At 43.9% G+C, this 27,290-nt stretch overlaps 1 protein-coding gene across 1 annotated transcript in view; it reads left to right on the top strand.

Moving 5' to 3' along the window:
• frem1a (Fras1 related extracellular matrix 1a) overlaps positions 1-27,290 on the top strand; it is a 395,391-nt gene that overhangs the window by 297,716 nt on the left and 70,385 nt on the right. The window contains exons 22-24 of the mRNA XM_059645008.1: positions 7,964-8,159; positions 10,916-11,180; positions 26,788-27,202. Coding sequence (XP_059500991.1) covers positions 7,964-8,159; positions 10,916-11,180; positions 26,788-27,202 — 876 coding nt within the window. The remainder of the gene's footprint in view (positions 1-7,963; positions 8,160-10,915; positions 11,181-26,787; positions 27,203-27,290) is intronic.

Below are 27,290 nucleotides of genomic sequence, written 5' to 3'. Positions count from 1 at the left end.
TGTTTGAGCTCCTTGTGGAAGCATGAGGCGGCGCTGATACAGTCCTCGATGTAAAGGAGGAAGATTTGGGGGATAGGGCCAGTGTAGGTGCAGAAGACGGATTGTTCCATGTGTCCTACAAAGAGGCAGGCATAGCTTGGGCCCATGCAGGTACCCATGGTCACCCCCTTTGTCTGTAAGAAGTGGGAGGAATCGAAAGAGAAGTTGTTGATGGTGAGGACGAGTTTGGCTAAACGGATGAGGGTTTCAGTAGAGGGGGACTGGTCAGGCCTGTGGGACAGGAAGAAGTAGAGGGCCTTTAGGCCATCTGCATGGGAATTGCAGGTGTATAGGGACCAGACATCTATAGTAAAGATGAGGTTTTGGGGACCGTGGAATTGGACGTTCTGGAGGAGATGGAGAGCGTGGGTGGTGTCATGTACGTAGATAGGGAGTTCCTGGACCAAGGGGGAGAAAATGGAATCGAGATACATGGAGATAAGTTCTGTGGGGCTGGAGCAGATGGAGACAATGGGTCGACCAGGGCAGTCAGGTTTGTGGATTTTGGGAAGAAGATAGAGGCGGGTGGTGGTGGGTAAGAGGTCACCTGAGGTGATGAGGTTGTGGATGGTTTGGGAGATAATGGTTTAGTGCTCGGGGGTGGGGCCATGATCAAGGCGGCGGTAGGAGGAGGTGTCGGAGAGTTGGCGCCTGGCCTTGACGATGTAGAGGCCAGTGCGCCATATTACAATTGTGCCTCCCTTGTCCACTGGTTTTATGGTGAGGTTGGGATTGGTGCGGAGGGAGCAGAGGTCTGCACGTTCAGCAGGGGAGAGGTTGGAGTGGATGAGAGGGATGGAGAGTTTGAGGCAATCGATGTCTCGACGGCAATTAGAAATGAAGAGGTCGAGGGAGGGTAGGAGGCCCTGGGGTGGTGCCCAGGAGGGAGGGGAGTGCATTAGAGGTGAGAGAAGGGGTCAGTAGAGGGAGGGTTAGACTCACTGTTAAAGAAGTAAGCGCGAAGGTGGAGGCGGCGGAAAAACTGCTCAATGTCCAAACGTGAGTAGTATTCACCGATGTGTGGGTGGAGCAGGACAAAGGTGAGTCCTTGCTTGAGGACTGACCGTTCGTCCTCTGTAAAGGGGAGTTCTGGGGGGATGGTGAAGACTCGGCAGGGCTGGGTGCTGCTATCTCCTCTGGAGCTGCTGGCTGTGGAGGTGGTGAGCGTAGTGATGTCGGAAGTGGGCGGAGCAACATCAGAGGTGGGCAGAGTGCGGTTGGCAGTAGGCAGAGAGATGTTGGCGGTGGGTGGAGCGAAGCCAGGAGTGGGCAGAGTGACGGCAGCTGGTAAAACTGGGATGTTGGTGGCAGCGGCATCCTCGTTGTCTGTGTTAGCCTTGGAAACAGAGGCAGCGGCTTTAGAATGGGTGTCGATGGCGTCAGCTGTACTGAAATGTCTTCAAGGCAGAGATTGATAATTTCTTGATCTCGCAAGGTATTAAGGGCTACGGGCAGAGTGCGGGTAAATGGAGTTGAAATGCCCATCAGCCGTGATTAAATGGCGGAGTGGACTTGATCGGCCGAATGGCCATTCTTCCACTCCTATGTCTTACGGTTTTATGGAAGTGGTGTACAGGGCGGTGGCAGATGTGATGTCATCTGTGGAAACCATTGGTGCTCCAAAGGCGGCCCCATGGCCAATAGTGGTGGGCAGATTATGGGGAAGATCTTGAGTTTGGCCGCAGGTACCAGTAAGTTTAAAGTACTTTCGGTTTTTAGTATCTGATAAAGCCAAGTAGAATTGAGAGTTCGGGTTGTGGATCTTGCGCAGAATAAAAAACAGGAGAGGTCCTTTGCAGATCTGGGAGAGGGAGGCTCTGAGCTGGAGTCGGCTTGATTGTAGTATTCGGAAGTGCCAGCGCATTGCAGCGAGTGTGTATTTCAGAAGTTGCAAAGAGAAACGCTTCTGTGGGATATAAATGTTTTGAATGTAGCAGTCATCATGGTTGGGACCAAATTGGGAAGGCTTAAATGTAGCTTGTAGTTCTTTGGGGATGATCCGGTTCCGTAGGCAGGTATTCAGAAAGGAAATGTGACTTTAGTACCTGGTTTGCTTTTAGGACGTTGTCGAGCAGTTTCAGGGCCGAAGAGAGTACAAGAGGGTTGCAGTGGGAGAGGGATGCACTGAGGTTTTTCTGGAGGGAGGAGGTTAACTTCTTTGAGGTGGGCATCCTGAGAAAAGTCTTCGCAATGGGGTTAAAATTGTTGCGGAGATAGCAGGAACTACCGATGCTGGAGAATCTAAGATAACACAGTATAGTGCTGGATGAACACAGCAGGCCGAGCAGAATCAGAGGAGCAGGAAAGCTGACGTTGCGGGTCGAGACCCTTCTTCAGAAATGGGGGTCGGGAAGGTGATTCTGACATAAATAGAGAGGGGGAGGTGGATTGAAGATGGATGAAGGAGAAGGTAGGTGGAGAGGAGATAGACAGGTCAAAGAGGCGGGGTTAGAGCCAGTGAAGGTGCATGTAGGTAGGGAGTAAGGGAGGGGATAGGAGGGACCACTCTCTCCATGACTCCCTTGTTGCTGCACACTCCCCTCCACCCCCACCACTTTTCCCTGCAACCGAAGCAAGTTCTACACCTGCCCCCACACCATCCCCCTCACTCTCATCCCAGGCCCTAAGAAGACCTTCCACATCAAACAGATGTTCACCTGCACATCTGCTAATGTGGTATATTGTATCCGTTGTTCCCGTTGTGGCCTCCTCTACATCAGGGAAACCAAGTGGAGTCTTGGGGATTGCTTTGTGGAACACCTACACTCTGTTCACAACAAACAACTACACCTCCCTGTCGCGAACCATTTCAACTTCCCCCTCCCACTCCTTGGACAACATGTCCATCCTGGGCCTCCTGCATTGCCAGAATGACACCACCTGAAAGATGCAGGCACAGCGTCTCATATTTCGCTTGGGAACCCTGCAGCCTAAGGATATCAATGTGGACTTCACAAGCTTCAAAATCTCCCCTCCCGCAACTGCATCCCAAAACCAGCCTAGCTACTCCTCATCTCCCTAACTATTCCTCCTCCCACCTCAAGCCCCACTCCCATCTCCTACCCGCTAACCTCATCTCACCTCTTTGACCTGTCTGTCCTCCCTGGACCAACCTATCCCCTCACTAATGCCCCACCTACATTCATCTTCACTGGCTCCAGCACTGCCTCTTTGACCTGTCTATCTCCTCTCCACCTATCTTCTCCTTCATCCATCTTCTCTCCACCTCCCCTTCTCTCCCTCACTATACTCCAGTTGGGGTTTTGGTGAAAAATGGATTTGATACCACAGTGAGGGTCAGAATGAATGGCATTTTGAGAAGGATACTATGTGAATATATGCGGAGGTGTGGTGTCATGGTAATGTTAATAGACTAATCATCCAGAACCCTAGATTCATATTCTAGGGTCATGGGTTCAGATGCCACCATGCTAAATGGTGAAATTTAAAGCTATTCAATGACAACCATGGAGCCACTACTGGTTGTTGTAAAACTCATCTGATTCTCTGTAGGGAAGGAAATCTGCCACTTCACCTGGTCTGGTCTCAATGTGATTTCAGACACACAGCAGTGTGGCTGACTCCTCTTCTAAGATTGCTTACTAAAATACTCAGTTCAAAGACAAGTGGGGTTGGGCAAATGCATGCCATGTCAGTAATGCCACATCCCATTCAAGATAAAAAGACCCTTGGGAGTGTACTGAATAAGCAGACTGTGCCATCAGTCAGTATGCAGTGCTAAGTTGACTATAGCAGTGCAGGTTTTGATCTCAACACTGGAACTAACATGCTTCCTCACTAAGTGTCGAGCAGAAAGAAGCTTTAAATTTAATGCTTGTCAGATTAGTTTTTGATTGATTTTAGCTGCCTTGAGCTGAATTGTTGTGGTTTTCACTCATATTTAATGTGAAGCCTAGAAGGAGTGCTGTTACTTGCAGTGAAGGTTTGATTCTGTCTTCAGTGCTTTGTTGCACTCAAACCATTTCTTCCCACTTCTGGGCACTCCGTTTCCATTCCCTTAGCCTGCAACATGACAGGCCAAAGAGTGTGGACTGCACAGTAAAGGACAAACAGCTAAAGATGGAGGAGGAAGAAGAGAAGATCATGACATGGCCATCCCCACGAGGGTTCTTGAACAGTTGCTCCCCTATTACTATCTCACTCAGTGATAGAGAGCGCAACACCTTTATTTTACAGAGGAGGGGCTCACTTCACTGGAATTTGCCATTTGCCATGGACAGACCTACAGTCTGGGAATAGGAAGAAGATGGCATTGCCGGTGACTGTAACAGTGACAGTACTCTTGAAGTCACATGTGAGGGTCCATTCTGCTTGCAGCAGCTGACATTTCTTAACATCTTGTGGGTCATCTCTACTGCAATGTTGGAGCAGTCATTGACACACTATCTGTCAGGAGAGGGGAATACATTGAATTCATTCTGGCCAGAGGGTATCAGACAGAAAATGACTTCATTAGAATAGCAGGTTTCCTCCTGGTGCACCCTTCATTGACAAACTCATGTTAGGCATGGCCTTTGAATCAAGAGATATATCAGAAACACAAGGGGAATCACTTCCTAAATAAGCAACTGGAATGTGATGTATCTGTGCATGGGAGTATCAGAAAACCTGGCAGCAGTGTTGATGGCTTTATTCTGCACCAGTCTGCTTGCTATTCCAGCATTTGAGGTATTACACCAAATGAGGGTGAGGCTGCTGGACAACAAAGCCAATCTGTTGGTAAGCTAATCCATGGCCCCAAAAGTACAGCCCTAGCATACATGGGTAGCTTGCATCTACCCTGAGGCCACATGAATTGTCAGTGAGCAGAATATTTATTTAAATAGATCAAACAGCATGAACCTGGAGGAACACAGCAGGCCAGCCAGCACCAGAGGAACAGGAAAGTTAATGTTTCGTGTCAGGACCCTTCTTCAGAAAATTTCTTTCCCTTTCTGGTTTCGAACAGCCCTGCAGTATTCTTCAAAGTGTGTTTCGTTCTCTCCTACATCATACAACCTCATCATCATGAGGGGCAGGCATGACTACAAGGTATATGATGACTAACATAGATTCATAGAATCCCTACAGTTTGAAACAGGCCATTCAGCTCAACAAGTCCACACTGCCCCTCCAAAGAGCATCCTACCCAGACCCATCCCCTCTGAGGCTGCATTTCCCATATCTAATCCATCTAAATTACACACCCTTGGACACTATGAGCAATTTAGCAAGGTCAGTCCATCTAACCTGCGTATCTTTGGACCGTGCAAGGAAACCAGAGCATCTGATGGAACCCATGCAGACACAGGGAGAATGTGCAAACTCTATACAGTCACCCAAGGGTGGATTTGAACTCAAATCCCTGGCACTGTGAGGCAGCAGTGCTGACCACTGGGCCACCATGCCGCCCCGTAGCTGATCAAAAGGAATGGAGAGGGCAACCATATGTGCTGTCTCCAATCGAACTTACTGTGATCAACTTGTCTAACTTTGAAGAAGAGCCCACTCCCCATTCCATAACAACCATGCCCTTTATTTCTGTAACTGACCATCACTGCCTATTGTGGCATTGTTGAAACAATAGCTGATGGGAGAGAGCCAAGTTCCCTTGAAGAGGATACGTGGAACCAAGGATCTTCAGGGTCATGAAGAAACTGTTGATCAGGTTCAAGGATATTAGAGAGGAAGTTGTTAAGCGTCTGAATGGCAATATATAGCAGGCGACTTCCACTAGACCAAAGTGGGGATTTCCCCCAATGTCCTGCTTGAAGGATGAAGGTTAATTGGAGGTCATCTGTCATCCAGTGCAGAAGGAGAAATTGGACTTTAGTCGGTCACTCAGTTGGTCAATCTTTCTGGAGGTGAACCTCGGAAACCCCTGGTGTGTCAGTTGCCATTGTGCCAGACTTTCTACCTACTAGCTCATCTCTATTGAGCTGGTAAGATTCTTGCTTATGGTTCAGTAAATATTGAATTCATCCAAACTCTGAAGTTTTCAGTTTCTAATGATCTGCTTCAAGGATCATGCCATGTTTTCTGTTGGGAAGTGAATCCCTCCTAGGAAGTAAACCCCAAACCCTGTTGATCCCATGGCATGGGTGAATCCCGGGCAAACATAGGAGAAGTGCAGGTGAACGTAAAGATTTCTCTGTCACTCTCATTGCCCCTTTGTCTTGTACGCTTAATGTCTGGAACTATACAGAGATGAGTCTAGTTTCTATGACTTAGATTCTTACTCCCAAAATGAGTGGTCCAGCTTGTCTTGTCTGAGTGAAGTTTCTTTGGGAAAGTACCATGAATAATGAGATCATCTTTCTAGGATAGAGACAACTATGGAATGGAGGTGGGCCTACCAACCTCTCAAGGCAGTTTTGAAGCAGCTCCAGGGCCTGCCAGGTGCAGAGGCATATTGATTAAAAGGCTTACGTTGATTCTTTGGAATGAATACCCTTAGTAATACATGTGAATCCATGCCACCTTTCAACACCGGATGCTTCTCATTTTCCATTTTCACGCATGGTCATACTATGGCTACCTAACCCTGTATAACACTTAGTTTCAGCTCATGTTCATTTCCATGACTCTTACCCCTACACCTCTACGTCAATTAACCCTGAATGCAGGGCGACTTCTGGAGCCATGGTGAGGTTAAATAAAATAAAGTTCTAAATATCTAAACTATGACTATATTTAAAAACGAAATGTTTACTGCCTAGTTTATTGTCATAGAATTATAGAGTCGTCTGGCACAGAAACAGATCTTTCGATCTAACCAGTCCATGCCGAACATAATCCCAAACTAAACTAGTCCCACCTTTCTGCAACTAGCCCATATCCCTCCAAATCTTTCCTACTCCCATTTTTATCCAGATGTCTTTTAAACATTGTAATTGTACCCACATCCACCACTTCCTTAGGAAGTTCACTCCACTTGCGAGCCACCCTCTGTGTAAAAGACTTGCCCCTCATGTCTTTTTTAAATCTTTCTCCTCTCACCTTAAAAATATACCTCCCATCTTGAAATCCCCCATCCTTGGGAAAAGACAACTACCATTAACTTTGTCTATATCCCTCATTATTTTATAATCTTCTATCAGGTGGTCTGTCAACCTCCTGCGCCCCAGTGAAAAGAGTTCCAGCCTAAATAGCTTTTCTTTAGAATTCAAACCTTCCATACCTGGCACCATCTGGATAAATCTCTTCTGAACCCTCTCCAGCTTAATAATATTCTTCCTGTAACTGGGTGACCAGTACTAAATTGCAGAAGAGGCCTCACCAATATCCTGTATAACCACAACATGACTTCACAACTCTTATACTTTACTAGAATGTTGGCTGGTTTGGAGGGTATTAGCTAAGATGAGAGCTTGGACGCACTTCATTTGTCTTCACTTGAACGTTGAAGCAAGTTTATAAAATTATGAAAGATCTGGGTAGAGTGGATAGTCAAGAGCCTTTTTTTGCCCAGAGTAGAAATGCCAATTACTGGAAGACATAGGTTTAAAATAAGAGGTAGTAAGCTTAAAGGTGATGTGAGAGGCAGGTGTTTTACACAGAGCGTGGTAAGTACCTGGAATGCACTACCATAGGAAGTGGTAGAGGTGAATACAATAGTGATGTTTAAGAGGCATCTTGACAGATAAATCAATAGGCAGAGAATAGAGGAATACAGACAGCATAGAGGCAAAGGTTTTTAGTTTAGTAAGGCATCATGTATCAGTGCAATCTTGGTGGACTGAAGGGCCTGTTCCTGTGCTGTTTTGTTCCTTGTTCAACGATACATGTTTTCTGTTCAGTGATGAAACTCTTTGAACATGTGACACTCTAATTTTCTTCTTCTATGGTTTCTTCTTCACAGAGTTTATGCTCCATTATCAATGTTGTGCTCCCCAGTACAGCTGTCATGTTTTGTTTCTATCAGGAAGGCAGAGACTGGATGCCCCTGCACCCTCGCATGAACTGTAGCCAGGATGACATAGACATGAATCAGCTGAGATACACGCACACTGGAGCAATTGGGTCGACTGGTCGAGACAGCTTTCATTTCCACTTGTCAGATGGTGATCATAGATCTTTTGTCCACCGTTTTCAAATCTCTATCCAAAATGTTGAAAAGGGTACGGTAGGGCCAGTAATCTAGAGATACTTTGCAGCTCTAAAATGAGAACATTTAATTTCATAATGTATAAATAACGTTGTTTTATTATTTCACTGGTTATGACCCAACTGGACATGCCAGCATTTAATCCCCTAACAATAGTGAAAATAACTTTGGTATCTGTTATTTTGTAAAGTCAATGTTTGGTGTATGTAATTAATTCATTAAGCCTTCAGATATTATTGCCGTACATGTAACATTCATAAAGCCTAGTTAACAACTTTTCCATTTTCCATTGCCTGTCTTTGTGTTCATGTATCATCACCACATAGTCGTATACATTGGTGTTGCATTAACTACTACAGCTTCAGATTTTGATCAGAACATGGACTCCTAATGTTTTCTCATCATGGAACACAAGCGTCACACAATGGACTAACTTCAATTACTGTTTTTTTTCAGCACAGTGCACATTCAAGTTCTGACATATTAAAATTCAGCAAACACAATGCTGCATCTTAATATACATCCAAAACTATCTTGCTTCTGTTTTTATAATTGGATGTTTTCCCAAGTTGGATATATAGTGAGAATCCAAAGGCCCAAGTCAAGCAATAACTGCTGGGATCACAAAAGGACAGTGTGATAATATAAGCTATTCACTGTGTCTGAAGTTTAAGTACTTCATATTGATTTTGAAGAAAAGACATAATCTTATTAATTTGAAAACTCAAGTTATAATTTAGATTTGACTGCTCTGGAAGGAATAAATTACATATAAATCTTGTGGGGTTAGGTACTCAATTTGTATAATATTTATTTGTTGATTGAAAATTTTATTTCTCGTGAATATTCTATTGGAAGTAATGGTTACATTTAATCATATTTAATGGTCAGTTTTATTTCTCCCCATCAGTTGGTTTGATTTTTTCTTTTCTGATTTCTGATTGATTATTTTGTATCCCCCACATCACAAGGAAAATAAAATAGCTTCTGTTTCTCATAGTACGTTTTTCCAAAAATGGCTCATAAGCCTGAAGTTATAGCGTGAGAGCATCATTACACACACACACACACACACACACACACACACACACACACACACACACACACACACACACACACTTCATGATCCATTTACTAACTTACACGGGCATCTCACAAGAATTTTCAGATTGACAGTTAGCCAATATGACTGCATTCTGAGTTCCGCTTTTCATGGCCATCAAGTCATGGAGTGGTATCAGAGATAATGGGAACTGCAGATGCTGGAGAATCCAAGATAATAAAATGTGAGGCTGGATGAACACAGCAGGCCAAGCAGCATCGCAGGAGCACAAAAGCTGACGTTTCGGGCCTGGACCCTTCATCAGAGAGGGGGATGGGGTGAGGGTTCTGGAATAAATAGGGAGAGGCGGATCGAAGATGGAGAGAAAAGAAGATAGGTGGAGAGAGTATAGGTGGGGAGGTAGGGAGGGGATAGGTCAGTCCTGGGAAGACGGACAGGTCAAGGAGGTGGGATGAGGTTAGTAGGTAGATGGGGGTGCGGCTTGGGGTGGGAGGAAGGGATGGGTGAGAGGAAGAACAGGTTAGGGAGGCAGAGACAGGTTGGACTGGTTTTGGGATGCAGTGGGTGGAGGGGAAGAGCTGGGCTGGTTGTGTGGTGCAGTGGGGGGAGGGGACGAACTGGGCTGGTTTAGGGATGCGGTGGGGGAAGGGGAGATTTTGAAACTGGTGAAGTCCACATTGATACCATTAGGCTGCAGGGTTCCCAGGTGGAATATGAGTTGCTGTTCCTGCAACCTTCGGGTGGCATCATTGTGGCAGTGCAGGAGGCCCATGATGGACATGTCATCGAAAGAATGGGAGGGGGAGTGGAAATGGTTTGCGACTGGGAGGTGCAGTTGTTTGTTGTGAACTGAGCGGAGGTGTTCTGCAAAGTGGTCCCCAAGCCTCCGCTTGGTTAACCACCTCTCTCCACCTATCTTCTTTTCTCTCCATCTTCGGTCCACCTCCCCCTTTCTCCCTATTTATTCCAGAACCCTCACCCCATCCCCCTCTCTGATGAAGGGTCCAGGCCCGAAACGTCAGCTTTTGTGCTCCTGAGATGCTGCTTGGCCTGCTGTGTTCATCCAGCCTCACATTTTATTAAGTCATGGAGTGGAACTTGAACCCAGAGTTTCTGGTTCAGGTAAATATGCTACCCTGTAAATAACTAGACCAGATGTCCCTTGATTATTAAAATGCTGTAAAATGCTCTATTGAGTGGATACATCGTCAATCAACAACATGACTCACTTTCAGTAATATAGGGCGTCCCTGATTTACAAATGCCCGATTTACCAATGTTGGCTTATGAACGCAATACATGGTTGCAATTTTAAAGATCTGATATATGAATGTTCCCTGTACTTATAAATACTAGCTTTCCATTGTCCTGCATGGTGTTCCGACTTGCAAATGACTTGACTTGCAAACAGACTTCAGAATGAAACCTGTTCACAGACTGAGAATTATCTGTATATTTTACTACTTGATTAATTTTTAATTAATTAATTGAGGGTAAATTACTTTAAGGGAAATTTGTAATAAATAAAACAACAAGGTCATTAATAAGTGCACCCAAGTAACATAAAGAACCACCCATTCTTTGGTGCCATTTAACTTGCTGCATCTTCAGCCATATATGTATTAACTGCTGGTTATGTAAGTATTTAGCTCATACAAGTCTGACAACTTTATAAAGACTTTCTCATCATTTTGTTCTATATCTAGGTGAAATTGCCATTTTACTAAAACCACTGACCATCTTCAAGGGAGAGCGAGGCACTTTAACGACAGCCATCCTTCTTGCCTCTGATGGCTCAAACAAGCCCGAAGAGCTGCTCTATGTCATAACAGTGCCCCCAAACTATGGCCAAGTAGAATATATCACCTACCCTGGAGTGGCAATAACCAGTTTTAGCCAGATGGACGTGGCAGCTCAGACAGTAGCTTATACTCACAAAAGAAAGGCAGCAGCTACAAGAGACTCATTGAGGTAAATATCTGTGTATTTATAGAAAGGTTCTAAAGCAATATTATCACTGAATTTCATCGAACCAATCCATAACATATCCAATCACTTTCTGTATTTATTAGTTTGTATATATTACGTATATATTGGCTGAGGACAAGGAAACAGTAGTGTTATTATAATCATGGATGTGTAACAGAAACATTTGTGGAAATAGAACATAAAACAGTATAGCATAGAAACGAGCCCTTTTGCCCACCATGTCTTGCTGACGATGATGTCATTTTAATGTAATCCCATCTGCGTGCACATGGTCCAAATCTCTCTTCCCTGCCTTTTCAGAAGCCTAAGTGGCTCTGAAATATTGCTACCATCTCTGCTTCTACTGCCTCCACTAGGAGCATGTTTCAGGTACAAACCTCTTTTGCACCCTTTCTACAGCCTCCATACATTTTTTTTATAGCATGGCAACCTTAACTGCACACAATACTTCAAATGTGGCCTAACTAAGGTCTCACAAAGTCTGCGTTAAAAAAAAAAACTTGCCTCGCACATTTCATTTAAACTTTATCCCTTTCATCTTAAACCTTACTATTTGATATTTCCAACCCGGGCAAAAGACTCTGACTGTCCATCCTCTTAATTTTATATACTTAAATCAGGTTATCCCTTCACTCTCCGATGCTCCAGTGAAAACAATTCAAGTTTTTCCAAACTCTCCTTACAACAAATATACTCCAGAGATAACGGGAACTGCAGATGCTGGAGAGTCCGAGATAACAAAGTGTGGAGCTGGATGAACACAGCAGGCCAAGCAGCATCAGAGGAGCAGGAAAGCTGACATTTCAGGTCGAGACCCTTCTTTAGAAATCAGTACATGCTGGTACACCTCTTTTTAACCTCCCCAAGGCCTTCACATACTTTCTATAGCGTGACAACCATAATTGCACATAATACTCCAAATGTAGTGTAACAAAGGTCTTATACAGCTACAACATGACTTAACAACTGAAAGCAAGCAAGTGTACATCATCTTTACCCTTTTATCCACTAGTGTTGCCATTTTCAGGGAGCTATGGACTTGTAGCTCAAGATCTGTCTATATATTAATGCTTGTAAGGGTCCAACCAGTTACTGTATACTTTCTTCTTGTGCTTGACCTCCCAAAATGCATTACCTCGCGCGTCAATATTAAACTCCGTCTGTTACTTCTCCTAACTTTCCAATTAATCCATATTGTCCTGTATCCTTTCATAACTTCCCTCTATCCACAACTCCACCAACTTGCATATCATCTGCAAATTTACTAATCAGTCCACCTACATTCTCATCCAAATAATTTATATATATATATTACAAACAAGTGGCTCCAGGACTGATCCTTGGAGAACACCAATCATAGATCTCTGTTGTCAATGGCATAGAGGACAACACAGGTCACATTTACACACCTGAGATCATAATGGGAGAGAGGACAACTAAAGTCAAGGAGATGCACCTATGGTCAGTGATGAAAGGACGGCAGAGGACGTGCAGTCTCTGCTGGGGTCAGGGACAAGTGGATGGTTGAGGTCATGGAGACACACAAGGGTTCAGTGAGAGAGAGAACAGCTGAGGTCACGTTGTCACTGCTTGGGGCTGTGAGTGAGTGGGAAACTAGGTCAAGACAACATTTCTACGGTCAGGGACAGTGGGCATCTGAGGTCATGGTGACACACCTGTGGTCTGTGACAAAGAAGACAATTGAGGTCACATTGACAGTCCTGGATTCTATGGACAACTGAGATCAGCGTCACAATCCTGTGGTGTGTTTGAGGTTGCATGAACACTGCTGACACGCAATGTACTGACAGAGAAGGTGGCTGTGTTCATAGATGGTCTCTTTTGGTCAGTTACGGGGAGGATAACGGGGATATTTCTGGGGTTAGTGACAGAGAGGATGTCTGTGTCATGGAACACTCCTGAGGTCATATTGACAGAGAAGACAGCTCAGGTCATGGTGAAAATCCAGGGGTAATGGTGATAGAAAGGTAGGCTGAGGTCATGGTGACGCCCCTGTGGTCAGTGATAAAGAAGAAGGCTGAGGTCATGGGACTTCTGTGGGGCCAGGGGCAAAGTGGACAGCAGAGATCATTGTAACATTTTTGGAGCCAGTGACAGAGAAGGTGGCTGAGGTCAAAGAGACACTCATGCTGTCGTGACAGAGAGGACAGCTGAGGTCACTGTGACACTCCTGAAATCAGTGATACAGATGGCAGCTAAGGCCATGATGACATTTCTGGGTCCAATGACAAAGAGGGAGACTGAAGTCAGGATGATAAGTCCTAGGGTCATAGTGACTAGGAGGGAGGGTTAAGGTCACTATAACACACTTGTGGTCAGTGACATAGAGGACAACTGAGATCATGATGACACTCCTGAGGTTAGTGATAGAAAGAAAAGCATTGATTACAGGAACACACCCGTGATCAGTGAAGAGAGGATGGCAGAGGTCAAGGAGACTCTCCCGTGTCAAGAACACAGTAAATGGTTGAGATCATAATAACTTAATGAGGCAACAAAGTAAATTATTGTGCTATGAAATTGTATGCTGTTTGTTGTAATGTCCTTTCAGTTTTGTTTCCTCTTTTGTTTAGGTCTTTACGTTTTAGTCTCTCAAAGCTATGCCCAATAACTCTTTTATTCTGTGTTTGGAATGTCCCTTAAATGGCAAAAACCAAACGATTTGAACAAGATATATTAGTAACTGTGTTAAAAGAACAAAATTCTAGTTTCTACTTTATTACTTCCCACCAACCACTTGGAACATACCAAACTCCAAAAAGCTCTTAAATCCTTCAGCAACAGTAAACTCTTGCAAATGTTGTACAAATGGAAACATGAGCTGATATATTATCCTATATATTCTTCTATATATTATTCTTAATATAAGACTGACACCATGAATTCATAGAACATAAATTAGTACAGCACACAAACAGGCCCTTGGCCCACCATATGTGTGCCAACCATGATGCCAATATAAGATCTATCTGCAAATGGTCTGTATCCTTTCATTCCCTGCCTGTTTCGTGTTTCTGTCTAAATACCACTTAAACATTACAACTGTATTTGCTTTTACCACCTTCCCTGGTGGTGTATTCCAGGCACCTACTGTCTGTGTGAAAAAAAGACACCCAACCATCCACTCTATCCAACTATCTCATAATTGTATATACTTCTACCAGGTTGCTCCTCAGTCTTTAATGCTTTATCGAAAACAATCCAAGCTTGCCTAAACTCTCCTTATAGCTAATTCACTATAATCCAAGCAAATTCTGGTAAACTCTTTTGCATAGAAAATATGTGCAGGAGCAGGCCATTTGACCCTTGTACCGCAATTCAATATGATCAGGGCTGCCTATGCAATTTTAGTGTTCAATTCCCACTTTTTCCTTTGATCACTTGAGTCACAAGGGCCACGTCCAGCTCCTTCACAAATACATCTAATGAACTGGCCCCAACAACTTTCTGTGGTAGAGGATTCCACAGATTTATAACTGTCGGGGTGAAGAAATTCTTCCTCATCTCAGTTTTGAATTGCTTACCCATTATTCTTAGATTGTGACTCCAAGTTCTAGAACATAGAACATAGAACATTACAGCACAGTACAGGCCCTTCGGCCCTCGATGTTGTGCCAACCTGTCATACCGATCTCAAGCCCATCCAACCTACACTATTCCATGTACGTCCATATGCTTGTCCAATGACGACTTAAATGTGTACCTTAAGTTGGCGAATCTACTACTGTTGCAGGCAAAGCGTTCCATTCCCTTACTACTCTCTGAGTAAAGAAACTACCTCTGACATCTGTCCTATATCTTTCACCCCTCAATTTAAAGCTATGCCCCCTCATGCTCGCCGTCACCATCCTAGGAAAAAGGCTCTCCCTATCCACCCTATCTAACCCTCTGATTATTTTATATGTTTCAATTGAGTCACCTCTCAACCTTCTTCTCACTAATGAAAACAGCCTCAAGTCCCTCAGCCTTTCCTCGTAAGACCTTCCCTCCATACCAGGCAACATCCTAGTAAATCTCCTCTGCACCCTTTCCAAAGCTTCCACATCCTTCTTATAATGCGGTGACCAGAACTGTACATAATACTCCAAGTGCGGCCGCACCAGATTTTCGTACAGCTTCACCATAACCTCTTGGTTCCGGAACTCAATTCCTCTATTAATAAAAGCTAAAACACCGTGTGCCTTCTTAACAGCCCTGTCAACCTGGGTGGCAACTTTCAAGGATCTGTGTACATGGACACCGAGATCTCTCTGCTCATCTACACTACTAAGAATCATACCATTAGCCCTGTACTTCGCCTTCCGGTTACTCCTAACAAAGTGCATCACCTCACACTTGTCTGCATTAAAGTCCATTTGCCACCTCTCAGCAGCTCTGCAACCTACAGCATCCTTCGTCACTATCCACAACTCCACCGACCTTAGTGTCGTCTGCAAATTTACTAACCCATCCTTCTATGCCCTCATCCAGGTCATTTATAAAAATGACAAACAGCAGTGGACCCAACACCGACCCTTGCGGTACACCACTAGTAACTGGTCTCCAGGATGAACATTTCCCATCAACTACCACCCTCTGTCTGTTCTGGACTTCCTGAATATCAGGAACATTCTTCTCGCATCTAACTGTCCAGTCCTAGCAGAATTTTAAATATTTCGATGAGATCGCCCGTCATTCTGCTAAATTTCATTGAATACAAGCCCACTTGATCCAGTCATTCTACATATGTCAGACCTACCACCTTAGGAATTATTCCAATGAACCTTCGCTGGACTTCGTCAGTAACAAGAATGTCCTTCATTTGACTAGGAGACAAAAACTGCACACAATACCCAAGATATGGCCTCACCAAGGCCTTGTATAACTGCAGCAATACATCCTTACTCCTATACTCAACTCTTCTTGTTATGAAGGCTAGCGTGCTTTCCTCACCACCTGCATGCTAACCTACAGCAACAGTTCCACAGTGACCCTAAGTTGAATCAGGAGTTGAAATTGGCCTGTCGCAAAGGAATTACTACAGTTGTAATGGGGGATTTCAGCATGCAGGTAGACTGGGAGAATCAGGATGGTACTGGACCCCAAGAAAGGGAGTTTGTGGAGTGCCTCCGAGATGGATTCTTAGAACAGCTGGTACTGGAGCCTACCAGGGAGAAGGCAATTCTGGATCTGGTGTTCTGCAATGAACTGGATTTGATCAGGGACCTCAAAGTAAAGGAGCCATTGGAGGTAGTGACCATGGTATGATAAGTTTAATCTGCAATTTGAGAGGGAGAAGGGAGAATCAGAAGTGTCAGTATTGCAGTTGAACAAAGGGAACTATGGAGCTATGAGGGAGGAGCTGGCCAAAGTTCAATGGTTCAATACCCTAGCAGGGATGACAGTGGAACAACAATGGCAGGTATTTCTGGATATAATGCAGAAGGTGCAGGATCAGTTCATTCCAAAGAGGAAGAAAGATCCTAAGGGGAGGCAGGGGAGGCCGTGGCTGACAAGGAAAGTTAAGGACTGTACAAAGATAAAAAAGAAGAAGTATAACATAACAAAGATGAGCGGGAAGCCGGAGGACTGGGAAACTTCTAAAGAGCAACAGAGGATAACTAAAAAGGCAATACATGGAGAAAAAATGAGGTACAAAGGCAAACTGGCCAAAAATATAAAGGAGGATAGTAAAAGCTTTTTTAGGTATGTGAAAAGGAAAAAAAAATGGTTAAGACTAAAATTGGGCCCTTGAAAACAGAAACAGGTGAATTTATTATGGGGAACAAGGAATTGGCAGAAGAGTTGACTATGTACTTTGGATCTGTCTTCACTAGGGAAGACACAAGTGATCTCCCAGATATAATAGTGGCTGAAGGACTTAGGGTAATGGATGAACTGAAGGGAATTTATATCAAGCAGGAAATGGTGTTGGATAGATTGCTAGGTTTGAAGGCTGATAAGTCCCCGCGACCTGATGGTCTGCATCCCAGGGTACTTTAGGAGGTGGCTCTAGAAATCATGGATGCATTGGTAATTATTTTCTAATGTTCTATAGATTCAGGATCAGTTCCTGTGGACTGGAGGGTGGCTAATGTTGTCCCACTTTTCAAGAAAGGAGGGAGAGAGAAATCAGGGAATTATAGACCAGTTAGCCTGACGTCAGTGGTGAGAAAGATGCTGGAGTCAATTATAAAAGATGAAATTATGAATCATTTGGATAGCAGTAACAGGATAGGTCAGAGTCAGCATGGATTTATGAAGGGGAAATTATGCTTGACTGATCTTCTGGAATTTTTGAGGATGTAACTATGAAGATGGACAAGGGAGAGCCAGTGGATGTAGTATACCTAGACTTTCAGAGAGCCTTTGATAAAGTCCCACATAGGAGATTAGTGAGCAAAATTAGGGCGCATGGAATTGGTGGCAAAATACTGGCTTGGATTGAAAATTGGCTGGCTGACAGGAAGCAAAGAGTAGTGATAAACGGGTCCCTTTCAGAATGGCAGGCAATGACCAGTGGGGTTCCACAAGGTTCAGTGCTGGGACCGCAGCTATTTACAATATACATTAATGATATAAATGAAGGCATTAAAAGTAATATTAGCAAATTTGCTGATGACACAAAGCTGGGTGGCAGGGTAAAATGTGAGGAAGATGTTATGAGAATACAAGGTGACTTGGACAGGCTAGGTGAGTGAACGGATGCATGGCAGATGCAGTTTAATGTGGATAAATGTGTGGTTATCCACTTTGGTGGCAAGAACAGGAAGGCAGATTACTATCTCAATGGAGTCAAGCTAGGTAAAGGGGATATACAATGAGATCTAGGTGTTCTTGTACAACAGTCAATGAAAGCAAGCATGCAGGTACAGCAGGAAGTGAAGAAAGCTAATGGCATGCTGGCCTTCATAACAAGAGGAATTGAATATAGGAGCAAAGAGGTCCTTCTGCAGCTGTACAGGGCCCTGGTGAGACCCCACCTGGAGTATTGTGTGCAGTTTTGGTCTCCAAATTTGAGGAAGGACGTTCTGGCTATTGAGGGAGTGCAGCATAGGTTCTCAAGGTCAATTTCCGGAATGACTATCGTATGTTGAAAGATTGGAGCAACTGGGCTTGTATACACTTGAGTTTAGAAGGATGCGAGGGGATCTGATTGAGACGTATAAGATAATTAAAGGATTGGACGCTCTGTAAGCAGGAAGCATGTTTCCGCTGACTGGGGAGTCCAGAACCAGAGGACACAGTTTAAAAATAAGGGGTAGGCCATTTAGAACAGAGTTGAGGAGAAACTTTGTCACCTAGAGAGTGGTGGATATGTAGAATGCTCTGCCCCAGAAGGCAGCGGAGGCCAAGTCTCTGGATACTTTCAAGAAAGAGATGGATAGAGCTCTTAAAGATAGTGGAATCAAGGGTTATGAGGATGAGGCAGGAACAGGATACTGATTGTGGATGATCAGCCATAATCATAATGAATGGTGGTGCTGGCTCGAAGGGCCAAATGGCCTAGTCCTGCACCTATTGTCTATTGTCTATTGCCTATTGACACCCAGATCTTGTTGTACATCATCCTTTCTTAAACTTCCACCATTCAGATAATAATCTGTCTTCCAGTTTTTGCAACCAAAGTGGATAACCTCACATTTATTCGCATGATGTTGCATTTTCCAAGATTTGGCCACTCAGCCAGTCTGTCTATGTCAAACTGCAGCCTCTTAACATCCTCCTCACGGCACACACTGCTACCCAACTTAATATCATCTACAAATTCAGAGATATGGCATTCAATTCTTTCTTCTAAATCATTAATGTATATATGTGAACAACTGGAGTCCCAGCACTGAATCCTGAGGCACCCCACTCATCATTGCCTGCCACACTGAGAAAGGCCTGTGTATTCCAATCCTGCTTCCTGTCTGCCAACCAGTTCTCAAGTGATGAAGGCAAACATGCTTTATGCCTTTTTTGATCCACCTTATCCACTTGTGTTGCTACTTTCAGGGACCTGTGTACTAGCATTGAAAATCCCTCTGTATGTAAACACCCCTAAAGTTTCTGCCATTTACTGTATCCTTTGGTCTTGCATTTGACCTTCCAAAAATCTCACCTCATACTTGAGCAGATTAGACACCATCAGCAATTTTACCAACTTACTTTCCAACTGTTCTTTATCCTGCTGCATCCTTTGACCATGAAAACATTGTAACTTCCTTTAATGCATCAATGTCTTAATGAGGATCTGTAGCTCAGGTTGGGGTTAGAGTTATCAGTTGCTTTGCTGAGCTGACTGGTTTTCATGCAAACATTTTGCCTCCCTTCTGGGTGACATCATCAGTGCTGTGTAACCTCCGTTGAAACACTTGGCTTGGCAAGCCAACTGAAAACTCCAGCTCAGCATCAGCATCAATATTGAACTGAACAGAGCTTGAAGCAGAGATAACACGGTGTGAAGCCAGATGGACACTGCAGGCCAAGCAGCGTCGGAGGAGCAGGAAAGTTTGATGTTTCGGGTCGAGACCCTTCTTCAGAAATGGGGAGGGGAAGGGGATTCTGAAATAAATAGGGAGACAGGGGGACACGGATAGAAAATGGATAAAGGAGAAGATAGGATGAGAAGAGACTGACAGGTCAAAGATGTGAGGTTAGAGCCAGTGAAGGTGGGGAGTTAGGGAGGGGATAGGTCGGTCCAGGGAGGATGGACAGGTCAAGGAGGTGGGATGAGGTTAGTGGGTAGGAGATGGGGGAGGGGTTTGAGGTGGGAGGAATCGTTAGGGAGTTGAAATGGTTCGCGACTGGGAACTGTAGTTGTTTGTTGCAAACTGAGCATAGATGTTCCACCAGGCAGTCCCCAAGCCTCTGCTTGGTTTTCACGATGTAGAGGAGGCCGCAATGGGAGCAGCGGATACAGTATATCACAACAGATGTGCAAGTGAACACCTGTTTGATGTGAAAGCCTTCTTCGGGCCTGGGATGGGGTGGAGGGGTGAGGCATAGGGGCAGGTGTAGCACTTGCTTCGGTTGCAGGGAAAAGTGCCGGGGGTGGTGGGGCTGGAGGGGAGTGTGGATTAGACAAGGGAGTCAAGGAGAGAGTGACCCCTACAGAAAGCATATAAGGGGGGAGGGAAGAATGTCTTTGGTAGTGGGGTCAGATTGCCTATGGCGGAAATGTCGGAGGATGATGCGTTGGGTTTGGAGGTTGGTAGGGTGGTACGTAAGGACGAGGGGCTTCTGTTTTGGTTACTATTGAGGATACAGGGTGTGAAGGATGAGTTGCGGGAAATGCGGGAGACACGGTCGAGGGCATTTTTTGATCACTGTGGAGGGGAAGTTGCGGTTCTTGAAAGAAGAGGACGTCTGGGATGTTCGGGAGTGGAATGCCTCACCTCGGGAGCAGATGCGGCAAAGGCGAAGGAAATGAGAATAGGGGATGGCCTTTTTACAGGAAGGTGGGTGAGAGAAGGAATATTCTAGGTAGTTGTGGGAGTCGGTAGGCTTAAAAATGGATATCGGTTCCACGTGGATGCCGGAGATGGAGACAGAGAGGTCCAGGAAGGAGAGAGAGGTGTCAGATATGGTCCAGGTGGAAGGTGTTAGTGAAGCGGATGAACTGCTGGAGATCCTTGTGAGAATACGAGGCGGCGCCGAAATAGTTAGCAGTGTAAAGGAGGAAGAGATGGAGGATAGGGCCAGTGTAGCTTTGGAAGAAGGATTGTTCCACATACCCTACAAAGACGCAGGCATTGCGTGGGCCCATGCGGGTACCTATGGCCACCCCCTTTGTCTGTGGGAAGAGGGAGGAATTAAAGGAGAAGTTGTTGAGGGTGAGGACGAGTTTGGATAAGTGGATGAGTGTGTCAGTGGAGGGGAACTGGTCGGGCTTGAAGCATCCTGTTCTCTACACCCCCCGCTATCTCCAAACCTTTCCACAGATGCCCCTGACTCCTGTATCTGCTGTTTGTCACATTTTCTCACCAAGTACCATCCTGTCTAGTTAATGTTCCCAACTCACTAAGTGGAAATTACGTGTCATGTGACACTCCTCCTCTGAATACTTCACAGACATTCCGTCATCTCCTGAGATGGTTACAGCAATACACGTCGAGGTGAGGAAGGACATGAGATTGTTCTGGACCGAATTGAAAGACAGTACCAGAAGATCACAGAGTGTGGTTCAGGACAATGAGGTGTTAGTTTCATTGATAGCCATGAGTGATAGTTCAATGTAAAGTGTAACCCTAACCCTAACCCTATTGTAGGTGTGAGGCCTGACACTGCCTCCAAGTCTTCAATTGTTACCATCTCTCTGTTGGCAATTACTGGTACAGAAGTTGCCTGGCCATTCTCAGAGCTTTCTTCTCCTATTCTGATCAGGGTGATCATGCTTGTTGCTCCATTCTAGTTGTGACCTCTCTTCTACAAAGAGAAAATTCAGAGTCAGAGATATGAGGAGTGAACTGATCGCTCTGAATGGAGAGAGGATAGTTGAGGAGTTTCACTCTGAGGAATAAGAGTGGGAAGTGTGGTGGGGGTTGTTGGGTGGTAACTGCTGTCTGGTGACTTGCAGATGAGGCTGGTGAAAGATGAAAATGTGACTGGAATGTGAATTCTTATGCAGAAGAGAATAATGAGCCTAGAGTCATTTGATTAAATACAGCACTGGACAGCCACCTGCAAGCTCTCATCCAAGCCACTTAATATTGGAAATGTATCGCTGTTCCTTCAGTGTTGCTGGATGAAAATCCTGGAACTCCCTGGAATAGCATTGCGGATGTATTTATGTTTAATAGGCTTTAGTGGTTCTAGAAGGCAGCTCACTATCACCTTCTGAAGACCAATTAAGATTTGGCAATGCAACAACCACATTTCATAAGCAAATAACAATAAACTGCAGCTTTTCATTGCCTCGGAACCCAGGAAGCCAACTTGTTTGTTGATGTTTTTTGGCTGGCTTTTTCCTTCTGTTATGCAAAAACAGGAATCTGTGTCCTGACAATTTTCAGCATTCCCTCCAGAGATACATCCGTGATACAGGCAGTCAAGTTTGAACCATTTCTCTGCTCCTTCCTTAATTCCTGCGTCTTACTGATTTATTGACACACTTAGTTCTGTGATTGCATGTGCTGCTGGAATTCCTTTAGACCTCCTTTGTTACATACTTTATAAGCCATGTCATCCATGTTTCCCTGGTTGGTTGGGAGCCTGAAGACAGATTGCTATTTGGCTTCCTTTGAGAAAAAACAACCTCAAAAATGTATATTAAGAAGTCACTTTCCAACCCCAAATATAATTGCAGTTTTGTTCTGAGGACTAAAACAGTAGTATTCTGGATAAGATTGCTGGATGCTTTGAAGATCAATGCCTGATTGGCAAGGTTAACTTGGAGCCAACTTTAAGTACATTTATGTCATCATTGGACAAGCATATGGACGTACATGGAATAGTGTAGGTTAGATGGTCGGTATGACAGGTCGGCACAACATCAGGGGCTGAAGGGCCTGTATTGTGCTGTAATGTTCTGTGTTCTATGTTCTATGTTGTGAAAGTAAAATAATATTTGACAAATCTGTCAAAGTGTTTTGAGTATGTACCTTGCAGAGTAGATAAGGAGAAATGAATAGTTGTGCTGCATATAGATTTTTAGAAGGATTTTGAGATGTTGCCACATGAAATTAGTGATCAAAATTAGATTCCATGATATTGAGCAGGGATCATATACTGCTATGGACTGAGGATTGACTAAAAGTGAGAAATTAGTTTGGACAGATGACTCAGTGTCATATGAAAGCTGTAGGTACTGGAAATCTGACATAAAAACAGAGAATTCTACAGAAACCCAGCAGATCTGGCAGCAATGAGAAGAGAGGAAAACAGAGTGTGAGTGGAGTGTGAGTTGCAAGGAAGATACAAACATGCTTCAAAGGAAGTTAGATAGTTACAGTAAGTGTGCAAGAGCACGGCAGATGTAATATACAGTACAAAAGTAGGAAGTTATCCACTTCTGTAGGAAAAACAGAGATTCAGAGTATTTCTGAAATGGCGAGATGTTGGAAAGTGTTAATGTCCAAAGGACACCTTTGTGCATGAGACACTAACAGCTAATGTACGTGTGCAGCAAATGACCTTCATTACAAGTGGACTTGAACATAGAAGTAAATGTCTCACTGATATTACATAGTCTTAGTGAGATTACATCTGGAGTATTGTGTTTTGACTTGGTCTCCTTATCTAAGACCGTAAATACTTGCTGTGGAGGTTCACCTGATCCCTACGGTAATGAGATCTTCCTTTGAGGAAGTAGTGAGCACTGGGCCTGTATTTACTGAAGAAGATTAAGAAATGATTTAATTGAATCGAACAACAAAGTTCTTACAGAGTGTGTGCAGTGGCTGGTTGGGGTGCAGGTGCCTAGCAATAGTGTCATAATCTTGGAATAAGAAGCAGGTCATTTAGGACTGAGATAAGGAGTAATCTCTTCATCCAGAGGTTGGTGACTCTTTGACATTCTCTTCTATCAAGGGCTATGGAATATCTTCAAGATAGAGATTAGTGGATTTTTGATGTTGAAGAAAGCCAGCAATACTGGAAGAGTGGGTTAAAAAGTGAGGTTGAGACAGATGATCTTGTTAATCATGGAAGATGCCAGGGAACAGTAGAGGCCAGGGCCAGAATGACCTATCAATGGATTATTGCAATCAAGAAAGTTTCCTGAGGTAAAACAGGAGATGGATTGGCAGTCTACTCCACACATTTGGGCTACCAATTTAAATTCCTACAGCCTCAATGAAGGCCATTTATTTTGAGCTGACTAGCATTATACAGGCAGCACAGATAACTTCTCAAACCTGATGAGACAAGCATATGGATGACTTGACTCTTTTCTAATATTGTAATAAAGACAACATATTTCACATAGGAGGGGCAATCACTCAATCATGTGAATAAGCAAAATGATCTGAAAGTGCAACATTATGGATTGTTTCATGTATAACCCTCCTGATCCCCGCCCCCGCCCATTAACTTACCTGATGCAGAAATTACTTGCCAACTGTTCAAAATCTGCAGTCAACCTTCTCTCAGATAGGATGTGAAAGGTTTAAAGTGCGTGAAACGTTTAAAATGGCAAATGAAAGGCTTCATTTGCTGTACCATCTCAAGCATGACAACATCTTCTTAAACCAACACAATCATTGTATTTAATAATTACAGACTGATTAGTTAAGACACAGTGTATGTGTCTGGGTGCACTCATCCAAAGAGCATGTGAATAAACTTGAAAATATTTAAAAACCAGTACTGAAACTGACCCTTGGTAATGTATACCAAGGATACTCTCTGGTACAATCAAATAAAACACACAATCAACCTGATTATTTGATACCTTGCAAGCTTCATTTGAATTTTGCTAGAATGTTCTTCAATCCCTTGTCCAACTGCCATTGTCTCTTCAACAACCACAAAAAAAGGCATGCGATGGAATTAAGGAGAAAAGATATCATTCTGCATATCAGATACAGAACTAATAATGCTAGGCAGCCCAAACCCTTACTTTATAAAATTCATGAAAAGTTTGCAAATGATTTAGAATTTAAATAAATCTACTTGGTCGTCAAACTACCAGAAGGATGTGATGGCTTAGGAGAGGGTACAGAAAAGATTTCCAGGACTTTGCCTGGTATGGACGGCATTAGCAATGAGGAGAGGTTGGAGAAACTTGGCTTGTTCTCGCTAGAACAATGGAGTTTGAGGGATGACCTGACAGAGGTCATCAAAATTATGAGGACATGGACAGAGTGGACAGTCAGAAGCTTTTTTCCAAGGTGGAAGAGCCATGTACTAGGGGACATAGGTTTAAGGTACGAAGGGCAATGTTTAAAGGTGGTGTACAAGATAAGTTTTTTACACAGAGGGTGGTGGCTGCCTGGAACTTGTTGCTGAGGGGAGGTAGTGGAAGCAGATACCATACTAACTTTTAAAGGGCGTCTTGACAAATATATGAATAGGATGGGAGTAGAGGGATACGGTCCCTGGAAGGGTAGGGGGTTTTCGTTGTGATGGGCAGCATGTTAGGTGCTGGCTTGGAGGGCTGAAGGGCCTGTTCCTGTGCTGTAATTTTCTTTGTTCTAACATGTCATCCATGGATATTTAAATAAATTGAGAATTGTAAACATTTCATTTTTATTCTGTAAAGTAAGGATACCTGCATTTTGCAAAATATTATACCTATTTGTGTATTGAAATGATCACAATTATCCAATTGTTTTATTACTTATGATTTGAAATTTAGTTTAATGATTTTATATAACTATTTTATGAATTATCATGATTTGTTTTATTTGTATTGTCACAATTTGACATCTACCTTCATGATAATTTTTCAGTAAACCAGCTTTCCATCAGTCTTATCCATCCTTGGTGATATCCTTGCAAGACGCTGGGCCTTGGATCTGATAAGGCCACTGTTTGGAAAGCCACCTGTATAGGCTATCTCCAGTGGGCCCTCCATTCCCTGTACCTTTCCTGCTCAATTAGTCTTCATGCTGCCAAAGGTGCCTCCATGCTGACATGCCCTTGGAGGTAGGGTGCAGTTGTGTGAGCACAGTCAGCAGTATCCACCTCTTCTGATAGAGCTGCCTCAACTTCAAAGCTCCTGTTCCTTTGGAGGCAACTTCCAGAACTCCTGGAATCCCTAACAGCATGGCAAATGAGGAAGATGCCATTTGGGATGCTACCTCTTGGAATATCTCTGAGCCAATCTCATCACTGCTAAAAGTGAATTTGGGTCCTCTAGATTGGGAAAATTGTGCCCAATCCTTCAGGTCCATGATCTTCCCTCAAGCTTGGTGAAAACAGCCATCACGTTGCGCATTAGTTCACATTTCCAAAATCAATCATTGTTTTCCGTTTGTTGAAAGTAACTATGGTCATTTTTGGCTGTATGTAAGTGGGCTGATGTTAGAAATGGGTTGTGACTATCTTTTGCAAGTTTCCTTGGCCACCTGGAGCCATGCCATTACTTCCACCCCCCTCACCCAAAGCTAGTCCTTCACTGGCTCTTGAACCCGTTTTCCCTATACACCTCAGCCCTCACTGAGATCCCCAAGCCAGGATATTCATAAGTTCCTCAGTGTGGAGATCTATCTTCCAGCTGTGGCAATTCTTCTAATCTAATGCTGTTGTGTCTATGATCAAGCTGCTGGATAATCTGCACTCTAAGAGGGGCTGTCCTCCCAAAAAAGGGTTGAAGCTGTCTCCTGTCTGCTGTTCTTGATGTTACAATGCTGCATGGTAATTGTCAAGTATATGGATAGGCTCTCCCGCCCCGTTTTAACATTTTAACTAAGGACTTGGGAACTAAGTGAAATGTAGCCTGGGCTCTCTTTAGTTCTGCTAGGTCCTGGGATAGCAACTGTTGGTCAATATAAAACACAATGTTTGGCAAATTACATAGGGCCATATTTCTGAACTTGGTTACAGAGCCATTGGGACCCGAATCATTGTTAAAGGTATTTGTCAATTTATTATTTCATTTCTATAGATCGTGAATCAGAAAAAGTTACTGAAAGTTGCCTTGCTTCTACCACTTTGTTAGATTCATTATCAGCAATGGACTGTCCACGAGAAATGGAAGTCTTGAGATCATCATTAAGAAAATTGATTGCATCCCACCCACACTGGTGAGCAACAAAGGGATCCGATTAGTTGAAGGCTCCATGGTGTCCATTCCTCCTGATGTGTTACAGCTGTCTGATCCTGATACCCCTCCACAGAACCTCACCTACATCATTGCACAGCAGCCACAGCATGGACAACTGCACCTCAAAGGGACTGTTCTAAAGCAGCACAACTTCTCCCAGTTAGATGTTGACAATATGGATGTTGCGTACAAACACGCTGGAGGAGATTTGCAGATTGACAGCTTTACCTTTGTTGTCACTGATCGGACAAATCATGGCTTTCTTGTCAACGGAAAATTGCAGACTGAACCATCCGTATTCACAATTCAGGCAAGTGGCTTGAGGTAATCTACACTGGTGTGGGAGGGAGGGCTTCAGATATGTAGATCATTGGAATGTCTTCTGGGGCATGTGCGAA

This window comes from Stegostoma tigrinum, chromosome 3 (genome assembly GCF_030684315.1).
Source record: "Stegostoma tigrinum isolate sSteTig4 chromosome 3, sSteTig4.hap1, whole genome shotgun sequence".
NCBI lineage: Eukaryota > Metazoa > Chordata > Chondrichthyes > Orectolobiformes > Stegostomatidae > Stegostoma > Stegostoma tigrinum.
This window is presented reverse-complemented; position numbering and strand designations above follow the sequence as displayed.